General features: G+C 37.2%; 1 protein-coding gene across 1 annotated transcript in view; it reads left to right on the top strand.

Moving 5' to 3' along the window:
• The window catches only part of LOC145692254 (odorant receptor coreceptor-like), a 32,753-nt gene extending 11,686 nt beyond the window's left edge, over nt 1-21,067 (top strand). The window contains exons 3-4 of the mRNA XM_081767549.1: nt 16,929-17,084; nt 21,005-21,067. Coding sequence (XP_081623675.1) covers nt 16,929-17,084; nt 21,005-21,067 — 219 coding nt within the window. The remainder of the gene's footprint in view (nt 1-16,928; nt 17,085-21,004) is intronic.
• The last annotated feature ends 1,233 nt before the right edge of the window (nt 21,068-22,300 follow it).

Genomic DNA, 22,300 nt, shown 5'->3' with positions numbered 1-22,300 from the left:
ACTGTAATATAAATTAGTAATAATATGCGTTTACTATGGTTATATTTTATTTTTATTTAAGTTATAAGTAGTTCCAGAGGTAGAATGAGAGTCATCTTAGAAATCGTGTAATATGTACTTTATAGTGTTAGTTGTGTCGGGATCATTATGATTAATATTTTTAGCGAGTTTTGACTTAAAATTGGAGTCATTTTTCTCTTTCATTTAGCGTCTTTTTGAATCGACGTTTTAGAAACATTGCATATCGATCAACTTACTTACATCGATGTTGCCAACTCTTTGATGTGAAACTCCAATTCGGTTAACGCATTGTTAGTTTTTAGCAAGATGATAAATGTTGTTAATATGTTGCAGTATACGTAAACTTCTCATATGGCGTTTGGGAACAGCGCATAATAACTTCATTCGTTTACACCAAACATCAATTCGACTACCCCGTAGTATAGTGAATGGCGCCTGTTTGATTGGTTGTATGTAAGTCAAAACAAAGAACCTTCATCAAAAAATATTTATATCGATATCTCAGTCCAGTTATCGACAGTGGCGGCTTTAGAGGGAAGTCATATCGGTAAAAAGAATTATCGCTTCAAGCTAATGAAAGAAAGCTTTAGAAAACTCGGACATTATGTAAGCTTTTGTTCATTTCGCTTGTTACGACATGACTTTACACAAGGGTCACCCCTTAATGCTATATATAGGTATATTCACTATCTAATAGTGCAAGAACTTGCGTAAGAGTGTGAAGAAGGGAATAATATTTATTTTAACATACAAACAGCAGAACCATATCAACTATTTTAAAGCTCTATTGTAATAATAATGCGGTCTACTGTAACATTCTTGAAATATCAACATTTTACTAGTAACTAAAAAAAATCAGAAAATACATTGAATAAAGTATTTTACGATACAACTACAACGTTAAGGAAATGTCAAAATCATGCAACTCAAAGTTTTCAGTTTTTTTTTTTTTTTTTTTTACTTCAAATAATAATCAATCCAATTATTAAAATGTTATTAGACTTTAAATCAAAATTGCCATTGATTCGAAGATACTACTTATTGGAGACTTCACCAAAGCATACTGATCAATAAGGACCGGATTTTAAGGTGCAAAAATGTGGTAGTAAAAAGGGAATAAAAGGGGCTGAAAAATCATTTAAAAAGGTGCAAAAAGGTGCTAATAGGCTATCTTTATTAAGTGCTATAGTATACAGTTACATAAACATTTTTTATTCATTACGCCAACAAATATTGTTAGTCTTGGCCTTAAACATTGGACATAAACTGCAAAATTGTTTTATTTAATCCCAAACTTGTACAACATTCAACATTCTTGTAATAAAATTGTGGTTAAAAACCAACTCGGTATTTTTAAAGAAAGAACTTTAATTTAGCAATATTGTGAATTGAGAAACCATCACATACTTTTGGGTCTTCAGAAATTGGTTATACTTGATTATGCACATAATTTCTATATTTTCAAATTTTACTTTCTGTCGCTTGGAGCTCAACTTCGCTCGACATCAACGGAAACCAGTGGTACATATCTTGTAAGCGCATGAACAGGAAGTTTAGTTGACATTGCAAAGGTTTCTATATCAGGATTGTTTCGCAAATTCAGTGCAAATTTATCCCTAGCAAATCCGTTAAGATTGCGTCTAAATTTATGGAATGTTATGTGTAAACTAGATTGAAAATAAAACATATTGTTCTGTCCATTTAACAAAAAAAAGGAGAGAGAAAAGGGACAATAAAGGTGCTGAAGGCTAAAAGAAGTAACAAAAATGGAAATCTTATTATCTAGCAAAAATGGTGCTACATTCACGAAAAAGGTGCAACAAAGTGAGTCCATTTCAGTTCATTTTATGCCCGGAAATACATATTTTGAACTTTGGTTGTTATAACAACTACATTTTTAGAAAAGGTGCTGCACCTTAAAATCCGCTCTCTACTGATCAACAATGATAATTTTCTGAAAATACTGGATATTTTTAGACTACAGCATTTCCTTATTATTAGAAAATTGGGTTGAAAACTTTCAAATAGTAGGTTTTACTTTTCACGGTATTAACAAAAATAAATAAATATGAGAAAAACAGTAACAGCCTTTCCTGCTGGTCAAGTGGCTAACGGGTATACCTTTGGTGTACGGCGTCCGGAGTTCAATTCTCCGGTGCCAGAACCTTGAAATTATTACGGTGGTTAGAATTCCATCTTAAACTGTAGGTCCACGTCTCATATAGCGTCAGTGCTAAAAAAGTATGCTAAATTTCAACCAACTAACTAAATAACAAATGAAACGGAATACATTAAAATAACATATTTCTGTCTTTCTATGATCAAAATGACACCTTCGCTGATAAATTCTCGTGACATATCAAAATGAAATACGAGGCCTGTCTAAAAAGTATCCGACCTTAATTTTTTCCACGCAAAGTAGTGATTCTCAGGTGGCGCCACCGTGCACGGTGGAAGGAGGAACCTTAATGCGCATGCTTGAATTTTTTCACCGCTTTCGCGTGTGACAGTCTTGAGCTGGTGGTCGCGAAGTGAGGTGCTGTTGGTAGTGTTCGTCGGATTTAGTGTTTCTCGCAAGATGACTGAACGAATTGAGCAAAGATACTGCATCAAATTCTGTCAAAGGCAGGGTGATTCTCAAAGCCAAACAATTCGTAAGATTCAGCAGGTGTTTGGAGAAGATGCGATGGGTGTAACACAAATTAAACAATGGTTCAACCGATTCAAAGATGGCCGCACATCAGTCGACAGTGAGCAGCGTAGCGGCAGGCCCCAAACTGCTCGGAATGCAGCTGTTGTTGAGCGGGTGCAAAATTTGGTGATGGCAGATCGCCGTTTGACAGTGCGGAAGATTGCAGAAGATGTTGGAGTGAGAAAAGATTCTGCACATGCAATTTTACGTGACGATTTGAACATGAAACGAGTGGCTGCTAAATTTGTACCCAAGTTGTTGTCTCAGGAACAAAAAGACACCCGTTTTGACGTTGCACAGGACCTTCTGGACACCACCAACACTGATCCTGGGTATCTGAATTCCGTGATAACTGGAGATGAGTCATGGGTGTACGGGTACGACCCAGAAACAAAACAACAATCGTCTCAATAGAAGCATCCCGATTCTCCAAGGCCGAAGAAAGCGCGGAAGGTGCGAAGCAAAATCAAGGTGTTGCTGACTGTTTTCTTCGATGCCCGTGGAATTGCGCATCACGAGTACGCACCGGAGGGACAAACAGTGACAAAGGAGTACTATCAAGATGTTCTCAGGCGACTCCGTGACGCAGTCCGGCGCAAAAGACCAGACATGTGGACAGCGAAGAACTGGCACGTCCATCATGACAACGCCCCAGCACATTCATCCCAATTGATCCACACGTTCTTAGCCAAACATGGAATTACAACCGTTCGCCAACCTCCCTACTCTCCAGATCTGGCTCCTTGTGACTTCTGGTTGTTTCCAAAATTGAAGACGCCTCTGAAGGGATCCCGTTTTGAGAGTAGAGAAGACATAATGCGGAACACGACGACGGAGCTGAACAACATTCCAAAAGAAGACTTCCAGCGGTGTTTCCAGCAGTGGAAGGATCGGTGGGCTAAGTGTGTGGAAGCACAAGGGGCCTACTTTGAAGGGGATTAGGGTCCCAAATCTGTCAGGTATTCGCAACTATTTTTCTGGCCAAAGGTCGGATACTTTTTAGACAGCCCTCGTAGTACACCGTTTTGAAATATGGTATCCTCAGAATTCATTGGCTGTCTCGATTTCGATCTCCTTTGTTCTGGGTACATCTTTTCCGAGATTTCCATAGTCGCTATTCTGTTTAAAATTCAGTCGTTAGTTGATTGAATTGGATAGTGATGCACGCGAGACGCGAGAAGTCTCGTCTCGTCTCGCATCTCGTCTCGCATTTGCGAGACGAGACACGAGACGAGACTTAAAATTTTATGCGAGACGAGAGACGAGACTAAACCATGCGAGACGAGACTCAGTGAAGTCTCGCACGAGAAGTCTCGCAAGACTTCTCGCAGTCTCGCATCATTTATGAATTACATTTAATTGTATATTTAGTGATTTTACATTTATTGAGTTCTCTAAGTTGACCGTTAATGCCTCCAGGAACAAGAAAGTGATTGGGGCAATAGACATTTTATGAGATTTATTAATATTCAAGGTTGATTTTCAGAATTAAAGCCTTCTTTAGTTTCTAAACATCATTAAAAAAGAAAAACTTTGTAAATTGGAAATTTATTACAGCATCTATTTAGGACTTTATTTTGCGACACAAACACACACACGCGGGCGCGCACGAATACATGAACTTCTGTCTTTGGTCTGAAAAGCGAATAAGACTCCCTATTGCTTCGAAATGTGATATTTCTGTTGTTTCTGTCTTTTTCACATTACTACTAGCGATTAATGTTGGAGGATGGCGGGGAAATCCCCTCTCGTCAAAGTTTATCCCCGGCCCGGCTCACAGAAATAACATGATATTTTTACATGCAATAAGTATTTTCTTTCCATATATTTATCAAAAACATCCCCCTCCAGTTCGGAAGTTTAATTCAAACACTGGTTTGGTAGGATGGCCTATAGGTTTGGTGGGAGATGGTAGGAATGGCCCTATACCTGTCAGTAAATTTATTTTCTAGATCTGGCAACACTATATAACTTAAAAGCGAAAGTTGATAAAATGCGAATTCTGGCAATACTGCAGTTAGTTCAACTGTATGATCTGGAAATTGATCCAGAAAGCTTTATTCGTATCAAGTATAGTTTGCTGGATATTTGGATTCTTGCAATTGTTAACATATTGCGTTATCCACAAGTCCGTTGACACAAGTAATGTTATTCCTTGGTGGTTGGTGTAAAGGGAGATAGGCGACAATAGATGGCAGCGCTGTTCTCCTACACAAGTAACGTATTTTTATATTTTCTCCGCTGCTTCCACAAATTTAATGTTAGAGAGTTTAAACTTTTTGAAAAGAAAGTTCAAACCTATTCTAAGGGAACAATCCGTGTCAATTTTGGACATTGTGACGTTAGAGCATTCCTCGGACTAGAAGCAAGCAAAGACAAGGTTGAAATCCGGTTAAATAAAGACGAAGTAATTTACATATCATACTTAGCAGCTTGACGTACCATACGTCACAAGCTGATTTTTGAACCAAGCCTAGCCTAGCTGGGAAGTGTTAACGTGCCTTCTATGACATTGTGTTGCATACGCACAATCGAGACCAGCACGCATACGCTCTCACTGGGATTGACAGTGCTTCTCAGTACTGGAGGGCGAGACTTATTTATCATCTCTGTTATCAGGATAACTCGATCATAGTTTGAGTTTCTAATCGTGATTCAAGCCACTCGAGTGCCTATTATTGCATTTTTGGGGTATTACTGGTCCGAGAGACCATGCATCGCTTGCCTCCGGTAGTTAAGGGCCCAGACCCGCCACCTCCGGGGGATAAGGGGAGGGATCCCCGTCAACAGCGCCGCAGTAGACAGCTTTCTGAAAGCAGCATCGGATCCGTTCAAAAGCGCTCTCGCTCTAAATCACCGCACTATGTTGCTCCATCTACCAGCATTGAGGAACCTATGCAATGTTCGTCTAATGCAACTCTTGATAACAACCAAACCTCTAACAATCACTTTGCACAACGTGCACCTGTTTATTCATTTTTGTTAACAGATTTCGATCCGAAGTACAGTAATCCACGGCTCATTTTCAGCCAAGTTGTTAAGTACCTACCCCGTGCTAGCATCAAACAGATAGTCTTCACCAAGAATGGTGTCATTATACGTTCAGAGGATCAAAACTTTGGAACCACACTACGCAACAAAGCTAGCTATGAAATCTTTGGTAAAAATGCTAAAATGAAGCAGCTTACTAGTAAAGTCAAGCAAACACCTCCGCCGTCCAAAAATCCAATGCTATCTGTTGTCATCCGTGGTGTTCTACCTGAGATAACTGATGCAGAAGTGCTCGAAGAGCTTACAGCTGAAGGCATCCCTGTCGATAAATGCATTCGCATCAGAAATCAAATGGGACCTACGTACATGGTTCGTGTGTTAAGCTCCAATAAATCATCTATTGATACTCTTCTTCAGGAGGGAGCGTATATCTTTAAGCAAAGGCACAGAGTCGAACCTTCACGTACCAATTCGCCCCTACCTATTCGCTGCGAACGATGCCAGATTTATAACTCGCATGTAACGTCAAAATGTCCAAACATTCCTAAGTGTGGATACTGTGCCGAACAGCACGAGACCAAAGACTGTCCGAATCATCAAAAGCCTGCTCACTGCTCTGTATGTCCCGGGTCACATCCTCCATACAGCTACAAATGTAAAGCTAAGCCAGCTCCACCCGCAGATCATCCTGAACTCACAGTTCCACTACGTACAACTGATCCACCGGTTCATGCCCACCAATCAATCGCAGCAGATCTTACAGTTGAAAACTTCCTCCGATATTTCACGCTTGTCCTTCAGAATATTTTTCCTTTTCAACGACAGTTCATCCTCGAACATGTTATCGCTGCCGCCACGAGCATTTTCAATATTAATCTGTATGCCACATATTCTGGGAACTGTGTACACTTTCACATATCTCCAAAAGAAACTGCTGTCTAAGCAATTAGCTTGTGTCATCATCATGGGTTTGGCTTTATTATTTAAGAACATTCGATCATTGCCACAACATAAAACTCTTTTCGAACACTTGCTTCTAGAAGAATGTATTGATATTTTCGCTTTGAATGAAACGGCTTTAAAACCATCAATGCTATCGAGATTCCCACGGTATCAACTCCTGCGCTATGATTTTCCAGTAGATAATGCTCGAGCGCACGGTGGAGTTGCAATTGGCATCAATAACAAATTATCTTACCGACAGCATCAGATTCAGCTTCCGTATCAACTTCCTGAACATCTTATAGCCACTATCTATCTACCTAACATAGCACTTACGATAGCAACAATCTATGTACGTCCCGGACAGGTTATACCATTCGATTATTTCAGCCGTTTGTTTCAATCATACAGGTACCTACTGATACTAGCAGACATCAATATCCATAGCCGCTCCGAGAGGGAAAAGAGACAGTTTGCTGACCATATAGCACTTCACTTACATGGTCACATATATCCCCTTCCGAAACACACCAGACCAAGTAGCCAAACTACACCGGATGTTGTTCTTTCTACCACTTCACTCATAGACAGGTGTCATATCGAAGTCTTGGATTGCATAGGTAGTGATCATTTACCGGTAAAAATAACAGTCAATGATGTACGTAAAAATATTTCTCATACAGCAGAACGCACTATATACTTATACGACAAAACGAATTGGCAGAAATATCGCTCAGATATTGACGCTGCTTTAGAAACTGTACGACCACCGGATACCGAGGAAACTCTTAACGCAGCCATAAATACACTCACCAAGGCCATCACCACCAGCGCACGTAACAACATTCCTACTTATCACGGTAAAACTTATCAGCCAATTTTGCCTCCGCAATATTTGCATTTAGTCAGAAAATCTCGTCATTATTATAGACAATATGAGATAACTCGTAATCCTGAATATCTAACACAGGCACGTAGATGGCAACGTACTGTGCACAACTATATTGTTGCCCATAAACGGTTGACGTGGCACAACACATGTAATCAACTGAACGATGAAACTCATCCCACACGCTATTGGAAAAAGTTCCATCAGTTGACAGGACAGCAAAAAACAACAAGATATCCACTGTTTCAAAACAACGATCCTTTACATTCAGATCGCGATAAAGCCAACGCTTTCGCCTCTCATTTACAAGCTGTGTTCACTCCGCCTGTTGAACCACATCAAGATAGCCCTAGACTTTCTGAAAAAAAACATCACTCAACTATTACAACCATCACTTACACATACCTTAGATGAAACTCAACCGTTAACAGTATCTATAACTTCTGATGAAATTCAGACGAGTATCAAAAGAAAACGTAATACAGCGCCTGGTTTTGACCAAATATCTTACCGACTTATCAAGGAATGTTCAGTACAGTTTTTCTGCTTCTTGCAGTTATCTATAATTTTATTCTCCGTACAGGATATTATCCAGTTGAGTGGAAAGTCTCTAAAGTATTATGTTCCTAAAACCGAACAAGCCTCCGAATTCTGTAAGTTCGTATAGACCGATACAACTAACTGCCACACTGGGGAAAATATTGGAAAAGATTCTAGTGAAACGTTTACATCCATATTTGCATGACCGTCAACTTCTTCCCACTTTCCAAACCGGATTTCGACCATCATATAGTATTAATGATCAGTTGCTTCGATTAACGACTACACTTGTAAACCAGTACAACAGATCACTACCATCTTGTCTAATTTTAATGGATTTGGAGAAAGCATTTGATCGAATTTGGCACTATGGTTTATTTTATAAATTGCTAAAATTTGGACTTCCCCTTACTTACGTTAGACTAATTTTCTCATTCATACTCAATCGAATCGCATATGTCTGTATCAACGGTTCCATCTCCCATCCTATATTTCCATATACCGGGGTACCTCAAGGGTCCAGCCTGTCACCTCTTCTCTACATATTATATGCATCAGACGTACCAGTACCTGCTCCTCCTACTTATTTATTCCAATATGCCGATGACACCGCTTTCTTAACTCTCGGAACAACTATACAACAAATTAATACAACCTTACAACTCACAGTTAATAACTTTCTTGTGTAGTGTAGGAAATGGAAGCTCACCGTTAATGAAGAGAAAACTCAGACCCTAGTCATCATACCACCTAAATGCCGCAGTAAAGTTCACCGTAACCTCAATCGTCTTGATATCACTGTCGGAACACACAGATTAGAACCATCTAAATCAGTTACATATCTAGGAATAACGTACGATAATAAATTACAATGGACTGCTCATTTCCAGAAACTTGTACTTAAAGCAAAAAATCGGTTGCAATTACTTCGCAGGCTAGTAGGACAGCATTGGGGGCTAAATTCAAAATTGCTTATCAACACATATAAAGCGTTCATGCGCAGCATTCTTACATTTGGCCATATTGCTTGGTCTCCAGCTCAATCTAAGTTCTACAGTAGGCTCGAAATTATGGAGCGCCATGCAGTACGCTTAGTATACCGCATCAAACTACCATATCCCAACCGAGAACTATACAATCGAATAGACTTTCCACCACTTGTAGAACATATCTCACTCTTACGTAAGCGATATATAGCCAAATGCCTAGAATCTCATAAAGATATTTTTCTGGACACAATCTTCATAGATTCTGAGCAGGATTCCTCTTTCAAATATTGTCATACACCGTTGAGTGTATTGATCACACTTCACGTAAATAACCTTCCTATGGATCACTTTCATCGTAGATTCTTTCAACGTCAGATCATTCATCAAGCCGTCCTTCATCTTTTTCCATAGCTGCACTGTTCTCCCTCACCATTAATCTGGGCTCCCCATGTCTACATCAGTCTTGAGACGCCCCAAGACAGAAGAATAACATGCATTCGTTACTATTAACCATTTCACTGTGTTGTGGCGTATAAGGCACTTTCATCTCATCAATCATGATAAAATAATTACAATTTCAATTATGTTCACCTTGTAGTCTTATATATCATTTATCATTATATACTATCACCTTTTTCCAGTTATTTATTGTTAATTTTTTCCTCATGATATGTATATCTTTTCCACAGTTCAATATCATACAATGTTTATTATTTATGTTCATGCACATAGATCTATTTCAGCACCATTGAATGTACTCGTTCTATTTAGCACTAGTTATTTTCTTTATATCACATTGTCCAACTAACGTTGTTTATGTTTGCACTTGTTTTCAGTATATCACTTGCCGAGAGAGAGGGCGTAACCCTCTAGAGGCAGTTCAATATGCAACTACTTGATGATCCATGCTAATAGAATGAATTATGTCGCATAAAACAATAAATACTTCAACAAAAATGTAAATCCTATATTAAAACCTATTCCTTGTTTAAACTCAACTCCTCAAAAAAAAAAACAAAAAAAATACACATAGATATAGTAAAAGGATCCGGGTTTGGTTCAATGAGTTCAGAAAAACATATACAGAAACGTTATATTCTTTATATCCTAATTACATTGGCGACATTTTTTCGGGGCAAAAATGTGCCCGCATGACATACTAGAAAATATTGCTGGAGACCTCTAAGCTGGAAAACAATGTTGGATCCAGTAACAATTTATGCTGGTTTTGCTGTAAATTATGCTATTAATTTGACGAAAATTAATGGTCCAGCAATCAAATTCCAGCACAACTTTTCTTTTAATTTGGAGCGGAGGGGACACAATTTTGGATACCATATTGAACTCTAGATTCCGTCTCCTTAGGATGTTATGAACATTCATCCCATGGAAAGCAATGGAATACCACCATGGATTCACCTTGCCAAGGGGCTTTTAGGTCAAATACCTGCCTTCGGACAGAATGTCACATCATCATTCATTAACAGCCATAGAATAACACATTGCAAAATTTTGACGCAGAATATATGCGAGACTGCGAGACCATGCGAGAAAGTCTCGCGCGAGACGCGAGATGAGACTCAAAATTTTATGCGAGACGCGAGACGAGACTTCACATTTGCGAGACGAAACGAGAAGCGAGACGAGACCAACATTTGAAGCTGCGAGACGAGACGAGACTTACCATTTCTCGTCTCGTCTCGTCTCGCTTTCATCCCTAGAATTGGATATTACAGCCCCTTTCACCATCGAGATTATATGTAGCCCTGCAGCTAACATAGGATTCGATCCATATGAGCTTCCACCGGGAATTGAATCTGGGTCTCCCACCTCGAGAGAGGGTACACATATAGCTGGAAAAGCTGGTTCGTTTAAATTGCATAATATAGAACGCCATGATAGTCTTCGTTGAAAAGGAAAATATGTGTTTTTCTTAACCCTAGACAGTATATGTCCAATCTATAAAATTCAAGCAGAGATTTACCGGACGGGACATGCACTCCCATGAAGATAAGAAAGAAATGAAAAGTAAGCGCAAATGATAACGTCTTATCTCCACCGTAACGTGTACATCGTCTGTGCAACTCTTTGCTGGGGTCTTCTAGACCCAACCCATGGTGGCTAAGACTACTATAATGCCACCTAGGTCCTATTACAGGTAAACATGTATTTTCTTCCATTTTTTTTTTCAAACTAAACTTTTAGCAAGAGTAATAAAAATTAAAGAAGAATGAAGCTTAATATGTTCTCAATAAATGTCTTTTAATGTCGAGTTGGTTGATGATTATTGAAGATAAGCGTCCTTTTCTAGCATCTAGGCTATATGAGACATAGTTCTACATTTGAAGCTGGAATCCGAACCACCATAATGTGTTCGGTGCTCTAATACAGGGAGTCGAATCAAGAGGTCTGTGATGGTATGCTCACTAGCCACTAGATTAACAAGGATTGCTTTTCTATTGTTTGTTTTGATAATTTTGTTTCTATAATTTTCTTTTCACACATCAATAACATGTACACTCATGTCCAAAATTATTGTCGCATGTCTATAAATATGTTGTTGTAGGAATATAATTTGATAACGAATTCGCGTGGTAATTCTGATAATGTTAGTATGTGTATAATCGGCAAAGACATGTGTGTCGCAAATTTCATGTCAAAAAACCAGTAAATAAGAACAATAAAACGAAAATAAAACTTTCTTGTCCATTTAACAACATTTTGCTTTACTCATTCTAATTTTCGTATTTATAATTCTTTTCCTATGAAATTTACCACAAATATACATTTCCCTATTATACATATAATATTAGTATTAAAAGTACCCTGCAAAACCATTATCAAATTATATTCTTACAAGAAGACAGTTATAGATATGCGACAATCATTTTGGACATGAGTGTACTTATCCATTACAATATTACATTCATAATTTTGGTTTGGTCAGGATATGTTACGACTACAGTTTTTATAAGAATAGTTCGCAATAAAGGTTTTCGTTTTATCATCTTCATTCATGTATTTTAAAGACGTTCAGAAGGAAACAGCTATTGGCTATTCATTACGAACTTTCTGATGAAGTAATATTTAAACAAACATGACCTATTCGTTGTCTTTTGTTCAGGGCCGACTGTATAAGTATGCTAATATCGTACCTAAGTAAATGTTGTGTAATTAATATAAATGGAATTTCATATGTTAATACTTTCATAATCCTGATGAACAATTTAATAGGTGACCTAGAGTTATGTTGCACAAGAACAAAAACATTGGCAACACGCAATTTGTTGAGATAGGTTGCAAGAAATTTAATATTTAAAATGCTCTGTCATATAAATATATCTCAAAAGTATTTATATCCAATTTCCTGCTTGAGGTTACTGCTGGAAATTCAGTTAATTAGATGAGTTGATGAAGACTAAGCATGAGTAGAAAAACTGTTAAAAGTTCACGACTCCATGCTTTATAATATCACCATATCACCAATTATTGTGTGAGTGGGAAAAGGGGACATATTGGTCGCTTGTAGTATACGGCTGAAACATTTCAGTCCAAAGTTTCTAATGACCAGATTCTCACTGCCTGAATCCTTGCTAATCAAACTCTCTCCTTTCCTAAAAAAAACCCTCCGCCAGAATTCTCGTATGCTAAAATCTAGCTAGACAAATGTCACTGGGTTGAAACTATGAGTTCTACCAGTGGGTAATAATTTATGCCTAAAATATAGTACCTCACGAATCTCTTAAGCTAAGAAGATGAAATTCTGTAAATAAAATCCTCATTAAAACCAAGTCGAAACGTGTGCTTGCGTTTTCGAAAATTTCATTTTTTAAGGAAGATGAGGGCAATTTCTATAGATTCTTTTTTAAACATTTAAAAACCGATTTTGTCTGCCTCATCATCACGAGAAACGGCTGAACCATTTGAGATTTTTTTTTTCAAATTGCATAAATTGTTTTCCTTGCCAAATACGTTGAACTGAGAATAGTTCCTGTTTGTTATGAGGAAGTTACTAAAATATTGGAAAGAACAAGAATGTCCCTAACTATGAATATCAGTGAAATAGAGATTTGTCACTTAATAATACGTACATTTTGCTCACAAAAAGTCTATCTGTGTTATGGAGATGTCCGTAACTAAGTAAGAGTGGCCATGAAATAGAAGAATCTGTCACGTAATAATACGCACATTTTTTACCAGGAAAGTCTGTCCTTGTTATGGAGATATTCGTTATTGAGCGGTGTCCGTTAATGCAGTTCAAATTACGTATATGTAGTTTATTTATAATACGTTTATATACATACTGCGATATTCTATAGTGAGGAAATGGCAATATTTTGCCTCGCGAAGCTTTTGGACGTCGAAGTTTTATCCCAAGCGAGATTTTCTTCCGATAATTTCTGGTTAGATTTCCTTCGACAAGATTTTGGACAGTGAAGTTTTGGTCAGGTGAGATTTTGACCGCGTGAGGTTCTTGCTGCGAGATTTTGGCCGTGAAATTTTCCCCTAAATCATTGCACGCGCAGGAAGAAAAGTTCTAGAGCCTATTTGGAACAGATGACTTTTTAAAAGTTTTCTTTGTATTCCTACACTGAGGAAAATAATTGTATGTGGCGTACTTAAAAACGTATGTTACATATGTAATCCTGGAGTTAACGTACAGCAAACGCATAACTGGAAACGCACATTTTATAATACTTTCCGTGTATGTGATCCATCTACACGTACTTTCCGTATGAAACAATATAGGCGGTCAGGATATACGGTCTCACATACAAATGGACGTATATAACATATATCCGACGAATGTGCCATACGTATATGTATGTGATATACGGAAGACTCTTAGACATCCTGCAATGGCATGATGTAACTTCTAAGGGCAGTGCGTATGTAGCATATGGATAACGTATGCTTCGTACTGATTTCTGTAGTAAACAAGAGGATTCCGTATATTTGTACAATATACCGCTGTACGAATAACGGATTTTTCTCAGTGTACCATTTCTAATTCTAAAATAATACCATTACTTTTCAAACTTCTTTTTCTCTTGCCATTACCATTTTATGCAGCAGAATATGCTTTTGTTTTGTTATTCGATTATCCTCATACATCGAGTCTCAGATATCGGAAAATTAGGAGCGTTAGAAAGTTCTCCTTTTCTGTCTACACTGTTCATGTCTGACTGTTCTTACCACGTACTCGGAATTACTTTGTTGTTGATGTGCATTTTGCGCTGTAAGTGAAATTAGAGGTAGCGAAACGAATTAGCCAGAATTTTTTTTATCCGTCAGTTGTAGATGTAGTGCCTTGCTTGCCTATGGAAATAGCCGAGTGGTTTCCCATTAAAGATTATTTTTGTTTTAATCGTCCTTGATATTTTTGTTCATGTCTCCTTCGTTTAGATAAAGTGAAAAATAGATCAAAGGTGAATACAAAAAATCAGAGACAATATATTTTTAAAAATACGAACTTATGCAGGTTTGATGATTTTTAAGTTTTTAAATAAATTGGTTAATAAAAGAGGTCTGAAACGTGAGTACTGAACAACTGAAGAACATGAATATTTTTTTCTGTTCTCCGAGTCTCTATCGTGTTGGATTAAGTAGTATATATATATATATATATATATATATATATATATATATATATATATATATATATATATATAAGACCGTAGAGACAGATGTTCTGTTCGAATCGACTTTCTTTAGAAAAAAGTTAAAAGGAAAGTGGCTAGCTCGCAAGCATTCATGGTGTCCTGGGTTCTATTCCCAGTCGGTGAGCCTAGAAATTGGAACTCATTATTGTGATACGAATTCCACCTTAAAGTTTAGACCCACTTCTTATATCAGTGATGAAATGGGACACGACTTTGTGATCCGTGACCCGATTTACTTAGAGTCAGTTAGACTCATGATCCACTAGACCTGGAAAGACTCATGATCGGGAGTGACACGGACAGACTCCGATGGACCCCAGAGACGAAACGTCGCCATACTCATGGGAAGTATGTGTGATTCTACCAATGCAATTCTGAAAAACAAAATTCTCTCCTCTTTCATTGCCTTTTCATTAAATATGATTTTCTTTCTCGCTTGTTGTTTGTATCGGTATGATCAAAAATTGTACTGAAAAATAACTACAAGATCTATCAAAGTACAAACGTGTCAGAATCAGGGAAACGATAAACTGCATGTTTCCCTTATGAGGAATCGTCAAAATTTAATCTACCTGTAAAACTTGTTTGTAATATAAAATATATATAGCTGAGCCCAAACAGTATTTTGTTAATTTTTATTGTATATACTATATTCAAAAGTCACATATGGCAAAACTAATAAATATGAAATTGTATATGTCAAAATATGACCTATTAAAAACAAGGTATTTTGATTAACTAATTTCATGCCAAGAATCAAACAAATGAATATTCGAGCAGTGAACACCATTAATCAACTATAAAATTCAGCAAAGATGATATTTCGGAGTCACTGTGTCTGTTTGTGTCTTCGGATCTCAGATCTGTCCAGGTCACCGAGTCAGATTTTCAGGGGGTCGCTTCTGTTGTCTCGAAAATATCCATTCCCTAGGTTGTTCCTTTCAGTGGATACAGGTCATCAGTACTTCCAGCTCTTCGTCCACCCGACAGTATCGGTTGAGTCGGTACTGTCGCCCAACGCCAAAAAGTAGCACCAAGCAACGGTCCAATTTCTTCCTCAAAGTTTTTTCCACATTCTCAGCTAGTTCATCCACTCTCCACGTGACAGTGTTTTTAAATAGGCTGGGCTATTGGGACACACACATTCTGCAGTTAACAATATACATTCTTTCACGAATTCTCCATAAGAAAAAGGTTTTGGCATCTTCGTAATTTTCTCAGCATTTATGAAACTAGCTTTCAACACACTAACAGTAATGTGAGACATTTGCTTGAACACAGGATGCTGAAAATTCATTGACTTCTTCAGGAAGTTCGTTTTATCTATTTGCAGCTGACTTTTGATGGGATATGTTGAACAATGTAAGATTTTTGGAATCTGTTCTCTGTATCATTTACTACAGAACTTTAATAAAGACACATATTTAAAATACAGAAAAATTATGTAATTGAATTATCATGGCCAGTAAAGTTCGTCGCTGTTCTAATTATTCAACCTTTCTTTTTCGAAGAACTTTAAAATGAAAACTCGAAATACAAATTATTTTTGGAATATCATCTTTAAAGCATTCTTAAAAGAGATTTATCTTGTTTATTGTTAACAATAGGTGGAAACGGTGACATAAGCCGCGTGGTCTCGGAAGTTTGGCTTTGGATCGCAAGATGCTATCGGTCCTGTGTTCGAATCCCACAGAACAACATGGACGTTTCTAACTATTCTCGAATTTTCTGTTTTTATGTCCCTGTCAGCTTTGATTCCCTTTAGAGTGTGTAATAGAATTAGCTAAGAGACAATGCAGGGGACAAGGTCAAGGTTAGGAAGAACTTTAAAATACGTAAAAAGAAAATAGCGAAGGCAAGCACAGACATAACTAATGAAACAAACGAAAAAAAAATATTAGAGCGCTTACTTCATGTGTGAGGGGTCCCTGCTTAGACTCCAGGCCATTTGAGTTTGTTGAGGATAATATAATGTCCTGGTTTTTCATGAGTTTTGACGTTCCTTTCCACATTATCATTCCACCAATTCTTTCAAAATCATTCTCTTTCATTAATTACTCGTTTTCATTTTCAGTCCAGGACGTATTCCAGGTAGGCTAAGTTAAAAATTAAAAATTTCCTTGAATTCATTTTGGTTTTAAGATTCACATTTTAAAAAAGAGAGATATTAGCTACTACAATGTCCATCTTACTTGTTACAGCATAGTTCAATCATCAGCAGTATCTACAGAAGTGCATGGATGCAGAACCCTGTCGCAAGACAGTCTGATTTGCAGATGATTGTTTTGCAGTGTCAGCAACCACTGACTATTAGTGGAGCTGGCTTTTTCACTTTGTCCTTGGAACTGTTTCTATCGGTAAGTTTTTTTATGTAATGCATTAATGTAAATAAAGAAAAAGATTATATATTTAAGCTTATTCAAAACAGTGTTGTCTTCTAGACTGTTTTATTTATTCTCTCTCTTTTTTTTAGACTTTTCTTTTCACGCGTAAGGACGGAAGTCCTATAGAAAGGCTTTGTCCGTCCGTTCGTTGACAGGTATCAGAGCAAAACAATAAGAAATATCGAGATATGTTTTTTTAATCGATTCAGCGTCCAAATTATAGGTTCTATCTTCTCCATGAACTTTCTATTCAATCCGAAAAAGGGGGCGCGGTGGCTCAGTGGTAGAATTTTCACCTCCGGTGCTTGGAGTCCCTGGTTCGATCCTAGCTTGCGCCGTGTGGACTTTCTGGTGGACAAACACCGTGCTCGTAGGTTTTCTCGGCATTCTCCCACTTTCTTCATTCCATCATTTCACTCATTTCTCATTATCACCGTCTCCTTTAGCCTAACCAACATAACCGTGGGACGTTAAACTTAAAGATTTTCAATCCGGAAAATATTCAAATTAGTCATTCCGGTTTTAATATTTATCGTCATAAAACGGAAACGGTAACAAATAACAAGAAGTTTTTTTTTAAATTTTTCAGCCTTTCAAGGCAATGCATTATGACTACCCAGAATACTCTTCCAAAACCATACATGGTTCGAATTTAATGTTATTTCCCGTTTCAATACTGATTTCCACAGCTGAAACGGTAAAAGATATCGAGATGTGGTTTTCTGCAATTGATTGATCTTCTCAAGAATAGATTCCATCTTCTAAATTAAAATCTATTCAAACCGGAAGTGGTTGAAACAAATCATTTCCTGTTTCTACATTTATCCCCATAGAATAAAGTATTATTAGATAGCGACAAGAATTTTTTTGCAAACGATTTAGGGTGTCAAGGGAACATACCATTACAACCTACAATACTCTAACAAAACCAGAAGTAGTTTAACCAGTCTGGTTTCTTGTAATTGATTTAACTTCCCAAGTATAGATTCCGCCTTCTCCATTAACTCTCTATTCAAACAGGAATTGGTTAAACTTAATCATTTCCGTCTTCAACATCTGTCGCTAAGGAGCAAATATGGTAATATATAGCAACAAAGCTGTTTTCTTCAGTCGATTCAGGATTCAAGAGAACATACCATCACAATTCACAGCTCTCTATCCAAACCGGAAATGGTTGTAATATACTACTCCTTCTTGTTTCAATATTGATTTCCGTAGAGATAAAAAATATTAAGTGATATCGAGATGGAGTTTTATGCAATCAATTCCGCTTTCTAACAGTAGGTTCTATTTCCTCCTTTAGCGATTTATTCAAATCGGAAGTGGTTCAAATTAACTATTTTCGTATATAACCTTAATTAACATAGAACAGAACCAGTAAGGTATAGCGATAATGCATTTCCGATATGGATCAGCATCTCAGGAACAGGTTCTGTCTTTGATTTTATGAATCGCTTGTTTCCTGTAGTTATAGATATACCGTACTACTTCCACTTTGAGTATTGAATTCCTATAGTTTGGATGTCTAGCAAGTTTCACATTGTAGAACGAAACTCATTTTTTAAAAGCTCTTTTTGAATACTAATAGCAGAAGGCCAAAGTTCTTGTGATTTTGTTATAACGCATAATTTACTTCCACGTCATATGGCTATAAATAATTTTCGTTTATTAAGGGAATACAAACGAAACGTTCATCAGATTTTTACCAAGTTAAGACAGTGTTCGTGTAACTTCTGATACACCCTCCATTCCAAAAGAAACCGAACTTTTGAAAACAAATAGAACCACTAGTGCCATCTGTTGTAATATTTTACCGGTAGATGGCGTAGTCCCTCATTGACAACTGGTATAAATGTCATGACATTTGGATGCACGGCAACAAAGTTATTGCGTTTCAACTGTCAGTGTGTTGTGTACATCGGTCGGAAAATGAGTTTCAAACAACGAGCTGCAATTGAGTTTTGTGTTAAACTGGGTAAAACTTTTAGTGAAACGCACCAAATGCTACAAACTGCATATGGTGATGAGTGTCTATCCCGTACGTAAGTTTACGAGTGGTTCAGGCGATTCAAATCGGGTAGAGAGACGCTGGATGATGACGAAAGATCGGGCTGTCCCAGAACCGGATTATCGGAAGAAAACATCGAAAAAGTGCGTGAATTCATCAAACATAACAAAAAATCGTCGGTGAAAGTTATTGAAATGGAATTAGGCATTCCTCAAACAACCGCATACCGCATTTTGACCGAAGTTTTGGGCCTTAAGAAGGTTAATTCGCGGTTTGTACCACACAAACTCACCGAAGACCAAAAAGTTGATCGAATTGCGCATTGCAAAGACATCGTTAAAAGTGCTCGGCAGGATCGAAACTTCTTGAAATCGATTGTAACTGGTGACGAGACGTGGTGTTTTGAATATGAGCCCGAAACAAAGCGGCAAAGTGCTGAATGGAGAGCGCCGGATGAAGGAACACCCAAACAAAGTCGCTTGGTGAAGTCAAAAGTTAAGGTGATGCTGATTTGTTTTTACGATTCAAATGGAATTATCCACAAAGAATTTGTTCAGCCCGGCCAGACAGTCACTGGAGAGTTTTACTTCGGCGTCATGAAGCGTTTGCTGGCAAGAATTCGTCGTATTCGGCCCGAATATCGCGAAATCGGCAGTTGGACTCTTTTGGACGATAATGCACCATCACATCGTTCGCGACTTGTAACTGAATTTTTGGTCAAAAATCACATTATTCGGTTGCATCATCCGCCCTATTCACCAGATCTCGCTCCGTGCGATTTCTATCTGTTCCCGAAACTGCATTTGGCGATGAAAGGAAAGTGGCACGCATCGATTGATGCCATTGAGAAGGCGACGACCGCCGTCCTAAAGACCATTCCAATAAAGGACATGGAGAAGTCGTTAGACAACTTGTTGGAGCGTGCAAATATGTGTATCGATGCAGAAGGGGAATACATTGATTAATAAAAATGATTTGTTCCAAAATGTACATTGCTTTTTTTTTTTTTTTTTAAATCGGCTTCTTTTGGAATGGAGGGTGTATATCGAGTAACCCTGTGTTTGTCGTTAGACATTTAAGAAGAATCATAAATATCACACAATGCTTTTTATCTGCTTTTCTTGTTCTCCTCTTAACTTTGTCAGTCACCAGCAGAATTTCTTTTCCAACCATACATGCTGCTCTGTCACTGGAATTTATAAATTATTATAAATTATAAATTATTATTATTATTATTATTGGATTACAAGTTTACCTTTCCTTTTCAATACGGATATAATTTAACATGGTATCCTAACTTCAAGAATATTGATTTGGAATCAAACCGAAGCATGTTGCATCAAAGATTACGCCGCGAGAAATCCCCTTTAAAAATTTTCACATTGTCTTCCATGAACAAAAAAAAAAAAAAAAAAAAAAAAAAAGGAATTAGGTACACCTACAAGAAAATGCTTGCTTAAGTTTAGAGTTCATTTTCAGCGCTGAGGCTATATGAGACGTGGATCTTCACTTTAAGGTACAATTCTAGTTACCATAGTATATTCAATTTGCCCCCACGGTGAACTGAACCTTGAACCTCGTGTACTAAAGAAATCTTAGGTAACTTTAAGAATAAATGAAATTATTATTTTTTAATATACAGAGATATTGACTTCGATAGTGATTTACCATCATTTACTCCCTTAATTGGCAGTTCTTTTTTTCAGAGTGAATGCTTTCTATTTAGACAGAATTTCAAAGTCTTACTCGAGCAATCTATGAATATTTTATGGTATTTCGTTCCAATATTTTATAAATGGTAAAAATAAAAGTAAAATTTGAAAAACTAAAACATTTTGCACGAGCTAGTTCTCCTTTTCAGTGTGATTCCTTTTTTTAATTGTAGCTTAAAGAGAACCAATCTTTTACGTTTATTGTTACGTCAGTGTCCGTATTCTCCAAGAAATAGTTCACATCAGGTGCTTTCAATGCCTTTTCTAGACTTCGAAACTATGCTATTTCTAAATATCGGAAGTCATACATAGAATGGCTATATCTGTCTATCGACATGTATAAGGGCAAATATGGTAAGAAATATCGAGAAGTTTTTTTTTAATCGATTCAGAGTCCTAAGAATAGGTTTTATCTATACAGTCTGTTAAGTCTGTATACAAACTATTTCCGGTTTCAAACTTGATCGCCTTACAAAAAATCCGGTAACAGATAGCAACAAGCGGTTTTCTGGAGTCGATTAAGAGCGTGCAGAAAGATACCATCTTAACCCGCATCTCTACTAAAATTCGGAGTGGAAGAAATTTATTATACCTACGGTTTCAACATTGGTCTTCATAGTGTATAATCAGTAAGAGATAGTGACAAGCGGCTTTTTGGACTCAATTTACCGTCAAAAAAGTGGCTTCTATCTATTCCGTTAACCCTGTATTATAACCGGAAGCGGGGCAAATTTACCAATCCCTGTTTCAATGCTGATCGACATACAGCAAAAACGGCAATAGTCACCGAGAAGAGGTTTTCTGAAATCGATATTGAGTCCAAGGAGTAGATTCTGTTTCCACTCTTGTCCTCTTACTTTCATCTGCCCAGTAGAAATTTACTATTACTTCCGGTTTCAATTTGATTTCACTATTCAAAATCGATCAGATATGATGAAATGCGGCCTTATGATATGGATTCAGTGTCCCAGGAATGAGATTTGCCTCGATTTTTATCTTTCTATTCAAATTAGAAGTTGTGGAAATTGTACACTTCCGATTTCAAAATTGATTTCCATAATGAAAAAACACGGAAATAAATAGAAACTTACTAAACGTTGTTATATATAATAAGAATATATTTAATCTATGACTTTTTTCTCTATTTCAACCGGCAGTGATAGACTAATTCTTCCGGTTTCAATGTTAATTTCCATAAACCTAAAACGGTACGAGACATCAAGGCCAAATCTATGTATTGCAACCTGAAGCTACTTCCAGTTAATGTTGAATTCGCATACTTTGGAAGTCTACCATAGTTTCACACTGTGAAAGGAAACTCACTTGCTAATCTATCATATACAGGTTAACAATTAATTAACTATACGAAATAAAACAGTCATAATTTCTGAACGGTTTGCGTGATGACGTCCAAACTGCGTGGCTGACCCCAAGGCATGATGGGAATTCATATGCGCATGCGACAAAGC

This window comes from Thermobia domestica, chromosome 8 (assembly GCF_964235325.1).
Source record: "Thermobia domestica chromosome 8, izTheDome1.hap1.1, whole genome shotgun sequence".
NCBI classification, from domain to species: domain Eukaryota; kingdom Metazoa; phylum Arthropoda; class Insecta; order Zygentoma; family Lepismatidae; genus Thermobia; species Thermobia domestica.
This window is presented reverse-complemented; position numbering and strand designations above follow the sequence as displayed.